The sequence below is a fragment of the Callorhinus ursinus genome, unplaced genomic scaffold (genome assembly GCF_003265705.2).
Source record: "Callorhinus ursinus isolate GAN/ISIS: 27379988/994484 unplaced genomic scaffold, GSC_fseal_2.0 scaffold9, whole genome shotgun sequence".
NCBI lineage: Eukaryota > Metazoa > Chordata > Mammalia > Carnivora > Otariidae > Callorhinus > Callorhinus ursinus.
Genome location: NW_027397071.1, coordinates 31431758 through 31442699, shown reverse-complemented (window position 1 = coordinate 31442699; position 10942 = coordinate 31431758). Strand labels below are relative to the sequence as shown.

General features: G+C 33.2%; 1 protein-coding gene across 6 annotated transcripts in view; it reads left to right on the top strand.

Moving 5' to 3' along the window:
* The window catches only part of PRKACB (protein kinase cAMP-activated catalytic subunit beta), a 116808-nt gene that overhangs the window by 87821 nt on the left and 18045 nt on the right, over positions 1-10942 (top strand). For all 6 annotated transcript variants that reach the window (XM_025871953.2, XM_025871951.2, XM_073896418.1 and 3 more), the window contains 5 exons: positions 834-932; positions 1940-2022; positions 5413-5539; positions 6449-6544; positions 9575-9697. In XM_025871953.2, coding sequence (XP_025727738.1) covers positions 834-932; positions 1940-2022; positions 5413-5539; positions 6449-6544; positions 9575-9697 — 528 coding nt within the window. The remainder of the gene's footprint in view (positions 1-833; positions 933-1939; positions 2023-5412; positions 5540-6448; positions 6545-9574; positions 9698-10942) is intronic.

The window sequence follows — 10942 nt, the reverse complement described above, 5'->3', positions numbered from 1 at the left end:
AAAATGAAGGGGGGGAAATCAGAGGGGGGGACGAACCATGAGAGACTATGGACTCTGAGAAACAAACTGAGGGTTTTAGAGGGGAGTGGGGTGGGGGGATGGGTTAGCCCGGTGATGGGTATTAAGGAGGGCAAATATTGAATGGAGCACTGGGTGTTATATGCAAACAATGAATCATGGAACACTACATCAAAAACTAATGATGTAATGTATGTTGACTAACATAATAAAATAAAATTTAAAAAAATTAAAAAAAAAGACATAGTTGGTTTTTTGCCAGTATTTTGTGTGTCCTCTCTTGTGGCTGCACAAATTGAATTTTTAGAATTTAATCTTGTATTTATTCAGGTATTAGGAAACGAACAGATTGTTCATTTTTACCCACTGTTTTTCAATTATTGGCTTTCTTCAATCCTTAATTTCCTTGCTGATCTTCTGAAGACTTAAAATCAATACCTACTTATTGCAGTGATTTGTACCAGTGATTTGTACCAACTACTTTAGTGTACTGACTATAAGTCATTAGGACCTAAGCATTTTCACATACTAATTTTTTAAGTAATGTATTAGGAGTCTGTTTCTTCTTAGCTTTTGCTTCTTGACTGAAAAATCATAGTTGACCTTCTTTAGACCAAATTTTAAATCTGCTGTTAGGTTTTTCATTTGAATCTGATAAACCTAGTTGGTAGTTATTATCACCTTATCCAACTTAGTGATTTTGCTTATCCAAGTTCATTATTATATGAAAAGCATTTTAAGTTTTTTCTTTTAAAATTATAGGATATTTTAAATTCTGTTCAAGTACATTAAATATATTTATCTTTCAATCACAGGTTGTTAAACTGAAGCAAATAGAGCACACCTTGAATGAGAAAAGAATATTACAGGCGGTGAATTTTCCTTTTCTTGTTCGACTGGAGTACTCTTTTAAGGTAGAATTTACAGAATTCAAATAAAATATTTTTACCCTCATATATTTTTAAAAATATGAAACTATGATAGACTTCTAAGACAGATGATAAACCTGGAGAATATGAATAAACAAAAAAGTAATATATTTAGATTTTATGTAATAAATCCTATTGTGCTTATAAACTTAGGTTAACATTTGACAAGGTTTTGGTTCTCCGTAGGGAAATTTTTAAAGGTAATGTGTAATTTTTCATGAGATGGTATTATAAATTCAAATATTTTCAATTTATCAAAATCCATAGGAATATCTTATTAAGCAGTTCTTAAACTCATGCAAATGAATATACCACATACTCTTCCTTTTAAACCTTTTCTGATACAGTCTTACCATCTTCTTTTCCATGTTAATTTGTTTTAGTCTTTCCATTTATATAAGGCAGAACAGTCTTTGGCCTTCCATTCAAGTGTCTCATAAAATTGCACAAGATTTATTCTTGAAGTTGGCAGCTTCTCAGCTCTTTAGAATGATTCTTGGCATCTCTGCAATATTGATTCATATGAACCATTTTAACTTTTTTCCTTTTCCTCCTTTATTCTTTAAATCAGATGAACATCTGTGTATTTAGGATGATGTTAAAAATCATTAGTCTCTCTGACCTAATTTAGTACATAAAATGTAAACATTCTTTTTCAAATTGTTATTTTAACTGTTATTCCTTTGCATACACTATAGCATTAAGTCATTGCCTCAGTGTCTAATTGTTCAAAAGTTAGTGTTCCCTGCAAGGACAGGAACAGCAAAAATCCCAGACTAATTTGTGGCAAGAAAACTAGGAGGAAAAAAAATGAATTCCCCATTGTAGAAAAATTAGAACATCTTCCATTTATTCTCTCTTTCCCAATGTTAGTAATCTCTCAGGTGGATTTTTAAATTTGTCTTTTTCTAATTTAACATGGTGTTATCTTAAAATATTTTCTTGAAATAAGCTAGGTTTCATAATTTTGATTTATTCTTATTTATTCATAGGATAATTCTAATTTATACATGGTTATGGAATATGTCCCTGGGGGTGAAATGTTTTCACATCTAAGAAGAATTGGAAGGTTCAGGTAACTAATATTTTATCCTCCTCAAATCTTTTTATTCTGTGTGTTGGTTTAAAACCAAATTTTTAAGTTATTGTCAATGCTAAAAATTTATTTCATTTAATTTAGTAATATGTTAGCTATATGAAGAAATTATGTAGAAACATTAATAAGAGGCCACACCATACTAAGTTTTTAAAAATCAAATGAAAGGGGTGCCTGGGTGGCTCAGTTGGTTAAGCATCTGCCTTTGGCTCAGGTCATGATCCCAGGGTCCTGGGATCAAGCCCTGCACTGGGCTCCCTGCTCAGCAGGGAGTCTGCTTCTCCGTCTCCCTCTGTCCGCTCCCCCACCCCCTGCTTGTGTGTACTTTCTCTCAAATAAATTTTAAAAATCTTAAAAAAAAATAAAAATGAAAGCACCATATTACCATTGTAAATATTCTACCATTGGTAAGTATTATGAAGGTCCATTATTTAAAGAATTTTCAGAAGATGCAAAAATTTAATTTAAACATACTAATATCAATTGAACAAATATTAATAATACAACTCTGGGGAAGAGGTTTGTGTAAAGATGAAGATAAGAAAGGGAGTACATAGAAAAGATAATAACAGTACCATAATGATGAGATTATGAAAGTTTGTTTCAAACAAATTTAATTCTCCTTAAAGTTGTTGCTATGTTCAGTTTTAAAAATATATATGTAATTTAAAGAGTTTGGGGTGCCCGGGTGGCTCAATTGGTTAAGCGTCTGCCTTCGGCTAAGGTCATGATCTCAGAGTCCTGAGATCAAGCCCCACATCAGGCTCCCTGCTCAGCGGGGGGCCTGCTTCTCCCTCTCCCTCTGCCTGCTGCTTCCCCCTGCTTTTGCTGTCTCTCTCTCAGATAAATAAATAAAATCTTTAAAAGAAATAGAGTTTCTACCTTACATTAGGTTATTACTTACAAGGCTACACAGTTTTAAAAAGAGATTCTGTCAACCTTACCTATGTGTAATAGTTTGTAAGCTACTACTGTTTATTAGTAATCACTAATAGAATGAAGCTGAAACCCAGAGCAGGTCCAGCTTCATTTAGCACATTATGTGTTGGCATGATGAAAGCACATGTAAGAGTTCAAACTGGGCCAATCATGGTAATCCGACTCGGAAAAAAGATGATGATAGACTCAGATTATCACAAGATCATATTCAATTATGGGCCAACATTAGAGTTATTTTAGTTACCTGAGGCTTAAGTCAGAATTCATTTGACCTAATATGATAAGGCACCCAGTTTGTATCAGGCACTGTGCTAATGCAAAGCAACTTCTGTTTATTTTTTTTATTGTTATGTTAATCACCATATATTACATCATTAGTTTTTGGTGCAGTGTTCCATGATTCATTGTTTGTTCATAACACCCAGTGCTCCATGCAGAACGTGCCCTCCTCAATACCCATCACCAGGCTAACCCATCCCCCTACCCCCTCCCCTCTAGAACCCTCAGTTTGTTTTTCAGAGTCCATCATCTCTCATGGTATTTTTAATGATTCCTTTCACCTCCTGTTGTCTTCTTCCCTACTACTCTTGTCCACACAGGCCCAGAATCCGCAGATTGCCCTATGATAGTTCAAAGTTTTACACTGAAACACTACACCTAAACCTGGCTTCAAAAACTATTTTGTCCATTTTCTATAATAACTAATTTCTTTCCTTTGCAACTCCCCACACTCGTATTTCTCTAATACTTGACTTGGTACTAGGAGGAAAAGCAAGTTGACTGCAGTAATTCACACTGAGACACTGTCTTTAAGATCTAATCTTTCACTCATACTACATGTATACTTGAGAGGTTGCTCACCCCTATTTTAGAAACTTTGAGGCAACAAGAATACTGAGTTATTGTTGAGCATGGCTTTAACCAGAATCAGGGCAGTCACTATGATTCTCTACTTAAACATAAACTGTCTAGATTTAAAGCTGTTTCAGCATTAAGTCTTCCTACAGAATATTTTGCTTTCCTCTTTCAACGATTACAGATCTATGTAATGTTCATATTCCTCCACTCACATGTCAGTGTGTGGAAATAAATATAAAATGCTTAGTGCATCTTATATTTGTTCTGATAAATTTGTATTTATTTATAAGTATAAAATGGTAAGTGCATCTTGTATTTACAGATGTATGGAAAATTGGAGGGGACCTTCCAAGTCAAATATTGCCAAAGTTAGGGATGTTTCAATGACAAGGATGATTCTTCCAATTTCCCTTTAAAATGTCCCTCCCCCATTCCTTGTCATACAATGTATGATACATATTTTACAGTCTTGAGGTGGGGCTGAAACTCTAAAGGTATTATAAAATATTTTCCCCTAAAAGTATTTTTCTTTACATACTCATTTACTCAATAAATATTTTCTGAGCATCTGATATGTATCAGGCTAGAACCTAGGAAATATAGTGACAAGTAAAAGGAGCAGCATATATAATCTTTTTTGGAATTTCTATTTCTGGTGCTATGAGATCAAATTAATGCCAGCCATCTTGAGGGAAATTCTATTCATAGTTCATGTTACTCATTGAGGACATAAATCTGAAAGTCATTGCAGTTTATCAGGCCAGTTAGCAGAATTCATTGTGTACACTAGAAGATGAAATAGAAACTCAAATTAGAAAATCAGTACATCCTTTGGAGTAATACTCAGAATGTGGCATCAACATTACAGTGATCTATCAATTGATCTAATTTGTGCATACGAGAAATGTACATGTTTACACATACTGTTTACACCTATGTTTATATATCTGTGTAAACAATGCATAGTAGAAGATTTGGAAATTCAGACACCAGGATTGTGTCTATGGTTTCTGAATAGGATTATGGGTGCTCTTTAATCTTCATCAATATTTTATGATTTTTATAATGAGACTGTATCATTTTTGTAATAGGAATAGTCTGGGTGAAATGACATTAGTCTTCAGATTAATGCAGTTAAACAACTTCGTGTAGTGAAATTCTTTAAGCACTTAAATTTGTGAGAAAGGCAGACAGAGCCTATCAACAGTAACAGTGGCCTGATAGACAATGTAATTGACACATTTGCTTTTCAGTCATTCTCAAGGTCAGACATTATTATAAAGACATCAGTATCTTCTAATATGGCCAATAATAATTTAAAATAAGATGACTATTTTAGAGTTATATTTTTCTTCAATATATGCTACTTCCTAAGTATATTAAAAAGTATTATTTGAAGATAATTCAGAGGTTTAGTAGAGATTCGGAAACTAACAAGATTCTTTATATATGTTTAAAAGAAAATTTTTTGCTTCCGAAATATCTCTACCCCATATTAAGTTTTTTACATAATCTATTAATCACCATGTGTTAACCCACTTTATAGAAAAATCAATGTTTTTTTCTTTGTAGTGAACCCCATGCACGGTTCTATGCAGCTCAGATAGTGCTAACATTCGAGTACCTCCATTCACTAGACCTCATCTACAGAGATCTAAAACCTGAAAATCTCTTAATTGACCATCAAGGGTATATCCAGGTATGACTTGAACACATTTATATAATGTATTTGAGAAAATACCAGGTAAAAGTTGTATGTCTTTAACCTCAACTATCAATATTGGATTTTTTTTCTTTGAGTGAGACAGTTACTTCTTCCTGATAGCTTAAATTGAGCTCATAGTTCTGCCACTATTACAGAGACCTAAAATCCCATCAAGAATAGAACCTGTTTATACCTCCCATAGTCTATAGTTGTAGACGGAACACAGAATCCTACATACAGAAATATATAGAATAGCTAAATTGGTGAGCTCTCATTTGGTGCCAGGCATTATTCCAAGTGTTTTACATGTATCATCTTTCTTAGTCCTGATAACCTTATAAAGTATAAGTACTGCTGTTATCCTCATTTTAAGGCTGACGAAATTAAGGCACAGCAGGTCACACAGGCAGTAGAGTCAGAATTTGAACCCAGTCTGTCTCTCGAGTTTATGCCCCTTAACACTACGGTGCAGCTGCCAAAGCGCCCTGGCTACCAGTACTCAACGAGTGGAGGTGTTTTCTTTCTGCTTCTTTTATCAGTAGAGTGAGAGCATTCCTATTTACAGTTACCTGTAGGTTCTCCTGTTGACACTTTTGCACTTCTGATGACATAATTCATGGCAGAGCATATGCTAGACTCAAGGACTACTTCTGGCACTGCTTCATTTTTTTTAAAACTATTTACTGTTACCTTTTTTGATGTTTATTTCTTTGAGTGAGGGAAAGTTCTGTTATAGAACTTTCACTAATAGTGGCCTGCATGGATTAATCTCAATTATATTGACTTAATTTTTTTTCATGGTTTTAATTTAACCCTGATTTTTAACTTTTAACTTAGGTATGATAAATACATTTATTGGGAACTAATGAATGTTTACAAGTTTGTTTGCTTTCTCTTTTATAGGTTACAGACTTTGGGTTTGCCAAAAGAGTTAAAGGCAGAACTTGGACATTATGTGGTACTCCAGAATATTTGGCTCCAGAGATAATCCTCAGCAAGGTATATTTATAATGCCATTATGTAAGAAGTAAAAATATAAGGCATGCATCACTGTGGACTTCTACAAAAATAGTTTACTGATCTAATATTATACTTTTACCTAATCTAAATTATGAATTTATGTCTGATTACTAAAATAATAATTACTTACAGTCTACCACTAATCCAGTAACCTCTCAATTTTAACTCTAGATCTAAGAGAAATAGTATGGTAGAACATAGGAAATATAGTCAATAATATTGTGATAACTTTGTATTGTGGCACATGATAACTAGATTTATCGTGGTGACCATTTCATAATATAAATAAAATGTTGAATCAGGGGCGCCTGGGTAGCTCCGTCGTTTAGCGTCTGCCTTCGGCTCAGGCCATGATCCCAGGGTTCTGGGATTGAGCTCTGCATCGGGCTCCCTGCTCCACGGGAAGCCTGCTTCTCCCTCTCCCACTTCACCTGCTTGTGTTCCCTCTCTCGCTGTGTCTCTCTCTGTCAAATAAGTAAAATCTTTAAAAAATAATAATAAAAATAAAATAAAATGTTGAATCACTCTATTGTCCACCTGCAAGTAATACTGTATGTCAACTATACTTCAAAAAAATAATGTGAATAAATCTAACCTCCAGATCCATATTTTTTTCTTCCAGTTTTACTGAGAATAACTGCCATATATCACTGTATAAGTTTAAGGCATACAATACAGCATGATGATTTGATTTATATAGATTGTGGAATAGATTACCACAATATGTTTAATTAACATACATCATCTCATATAGATGTAGTAAAAAGAAAAGGAGAAAGTCCATGTTTTGAAAGCAAAATCATAGCCTTTTCATAATTATTCCCAGTAACAGGAAGGCGGGAAACCTTTGTGTGTGTTATCCCACAAGGCAAATGTAAAAATGATATGTACTAGCTCTCAATTCTTCTCTTTCAACTTTACCACCTAAATGAAAGAAATGTATGCAAACTTCTTTTTAGTTTAAAACAGGTATATTATAGCAATTGAATAGATATAGTCTTTTTGAAGATAGTTCTACTTTTCAAAGCAGTGAAAATATGGTGAGAGAAATTTGTATCATATCTAAAAGGATGGTTTCAGTTCTGTTTTCCTTCCCATTGCCATCCCTATGTGGGGAAAGCTAGAAAGGAGAAATTAACAATGACTGAACACAAATAGTGACAAGGAAAGAAAAATGGATAGCACACATGGCCTTGATATTTACAAACTGGAAAACTACCCCTTGAATAATTGAAATTTGGCTAACCTATAGAAATATAAGAATAAAATAAATGACCTCATTCAACTTTCCTCTTGTTATCTTTATAATTTAAATCATCTATAATTTTTCAGTCTTTTGTAATCTAAATATCATTGCTGTTAACACATTTTTTCTGTGAGAACACTTAACAATGTGATGACAGAATAAGCACCAAAACTTTAAAAAATGTGTATATATTGTAAAAGTAATAGATGTTCATTGCACAAAATTTGGAAAAGGCAGAGAAATAAAAAGAAACAACCAAAAAACCTATCATCCCACCATCCGGAGACAGCCTTTTAAAAAAAAAAAAAAATATTTCAAAATATTTTTCCGTGCATGTTATCATAGTTGAGATATAGTGAATGTATAGTTTGTACTCAGCTTTTTACACTTGAATGATAACAAGCGTGCAAACATCATTCTAATGGCTTATTTGCAAATATATCAAAAGGTATTTTGCCATTCTTCTATTGCTAAATGTTCAAGTCATTCCTTTTTCTTTTTCTTTTTTTGCTATTATAAATAACTGTGATAAACATAAACATTTTGTGCATAAAGCTTTTTCTGCATTTCAAATTATTTTTTCAGGACAGATTCCCAGAAGTAGAATTACTGGGATGAAGGGTATGAACATTTTTAAGTCTCTCCATAAATATTGCCAGAGTGCTTTTCAAAAAGATTGTAACATTTTATACTCCTTCTAGCAGTGTGAGAATGACTGTTTAGTTACACTGTCTAGCATTAGATATTCTTATTTTTAAAATCATTACTAATAGGCAATAAATGATATTTTATTATTTTAAGTCTCATATCTTTGGTTATTAGATTTTTTTTAATGCTTTATAGACATTTGGTGGGTTTTAGGTGTGTGTGTATCTGAATTATTAGTTCATGTCCTTTGCCCATTTATCTGTTGTAATTTAGTTTTTCTTACTGATTTAATTCTCTATACCTAGGGTATTAAAATATCTGGTATAGTTTTTATAAACATTAACACAACAATCTCAAAAAAGAAATCAAAGTTTAATAAAAGGTTCTGGCTCAACATCACATGCCTTCATTATAGTAAAAATATTGTAATGAATGACATTAATTGTGAGTTGAATTAAAAGAATTAAAGCAAAGTTGATGCCCATTTCTATTAGTGAAACAAAGTGCTATTCTTTTTATGCTAGTCTCCCTTTAAAAACACATAAAGAAAAAAAATCTCTATATTAAGTATATTTTACCTAATAATTTGAAAATTAAATGGTTTGTAAAGCTAAAATTTTACAAAAATTTGGAGTATGGGGAGTGGTGAAGGTAATTTGAGGGCAGAACAAAAGATGTGGCAAGTTCAGAACTCAATTCATTTCTCTCCATGATTGAGTTGGGTTTTTTCCCCCATAATCTTTTGTGCCAACTGACATTGATCATAATTGATAACAAACTTTATGTAAACATGTTAATATTTTATTTTTATTTTCTTATAAATACTGCTAGTTCTTAATTTTGGCAAGTTTAGTATGAGAGAAAAAAACAATTAAAACTAACCTTAGAATTGTACATTTGGGTTGTAGTGTACTTTCATGTACGTTATTTCCTTTTATTTGATAAAATGTGACCTGATATATTTTGTTCATTTTTTATTCTATCCTGAATATGTAGCTGCTCAGCAACTGCTCTTTAACAAATTTCATATGCTTGATCATTTTGAAATCATCTGTGACTTCATTCCCTTCTGAGTAGATTAAGTAATAAATGATATTTTCTGCTGTTTATCTTAGGGCTACAATAAGGCAGTGGATTGGTGGGCATTAGGCGTGTTAATCTATGAAATGGCAGCGGGCTACCCCCCATTCTTTGCAGACCAACCAATTCAGATTTATGAAAAGATTGTTTCTGGAAAGGTAAGTAATACATTTTATTATTCCTCTGTCATTCATAATTTCTATAATGAGTAAGCTTTGTAGATTGACACCATTTAATGTCATGAGAATATTACCCTAAGTTGGGAAAAATACAAAAATATCCATAGTTGCTACCTTTGTATCTAGTGTTAAGATAACAAAATAAATATTAAATCATTGAAGCTTCTTATTTCTTTGTATCTCAGCCAGATTCACACTCATGTGAAAGCTGACCTTCTGATCCGTGAACTTAAAATTTATAATATCACCTATTCAGAAGGTTCCCTGAATGTTCCTAATGGAGTAATTTATCTTTTTTACCGAGATCCAAATTTAAATCATGGATGCTGCAGAGCTGGACTGTAAGAACAAGACACCAATAGAATGAGTCTTATCCAGCCACCTAGAATCCACATATCAACATAGTATTGTTCCATATCTCACAGTACAGATGTAGTCTACAGGGATCACAAGATTTTCAGTTATCCTTTACTTCATTTTGTGGGGAAAGTTTTATTTTATAGCAGTATTCATAAATTAGGGGACTAACTAAAGAACTTATACTTCAGTAATGTCAAAAATAAAAAATAAATACTTCTTACAGATAATTAAGCTAGCTGTTGAAAGATTTACACTAAGGTAATACAGAAAGGCAGAATTGAATATGTAGTAATTAAGTATCACTGTTGTCAGGGAAATCCAAATCAAAACCTCAATGAGATACCACCTCACACCAGTCAGAATGGCTAAAATTAACAAGTCAGGAAACGACAGATGTTGGCAGGGATGTGGAGAAAGGGGAACCCTCCTACACTGCTGGTGGGAATGCAAGCTGGTGCAGCCACTCTGGAAAACAGTTTGGAGATTCCTCAAAAAGTTGAAAATAGAGTTGCCCTACAACCCAGCAATTGCACTACTGGGTATTTACCCCAAAGATACAAATGTAGTGATCCGAAGGGGAACGTGCACCCCGATGTTTATAGCAGCAATGTCCACAATAGCCAAACTATGGAAAGAGCCAAGATGTCCATCGACAGATGAATGGATAAAAAAGATGTGACACACACACACACACACACACACACACACACACACACACACACACACACACTGGAATGAAGGAATGAACTCTTGCCATTTGCAACGACGTGGATGGAACTGGAGGGTATTATGCTGAGCGAAATAAGTCAATCAGAGAAAGACATGTATCATATGATCTCACTGATATGAGGAATTCTTAATCTC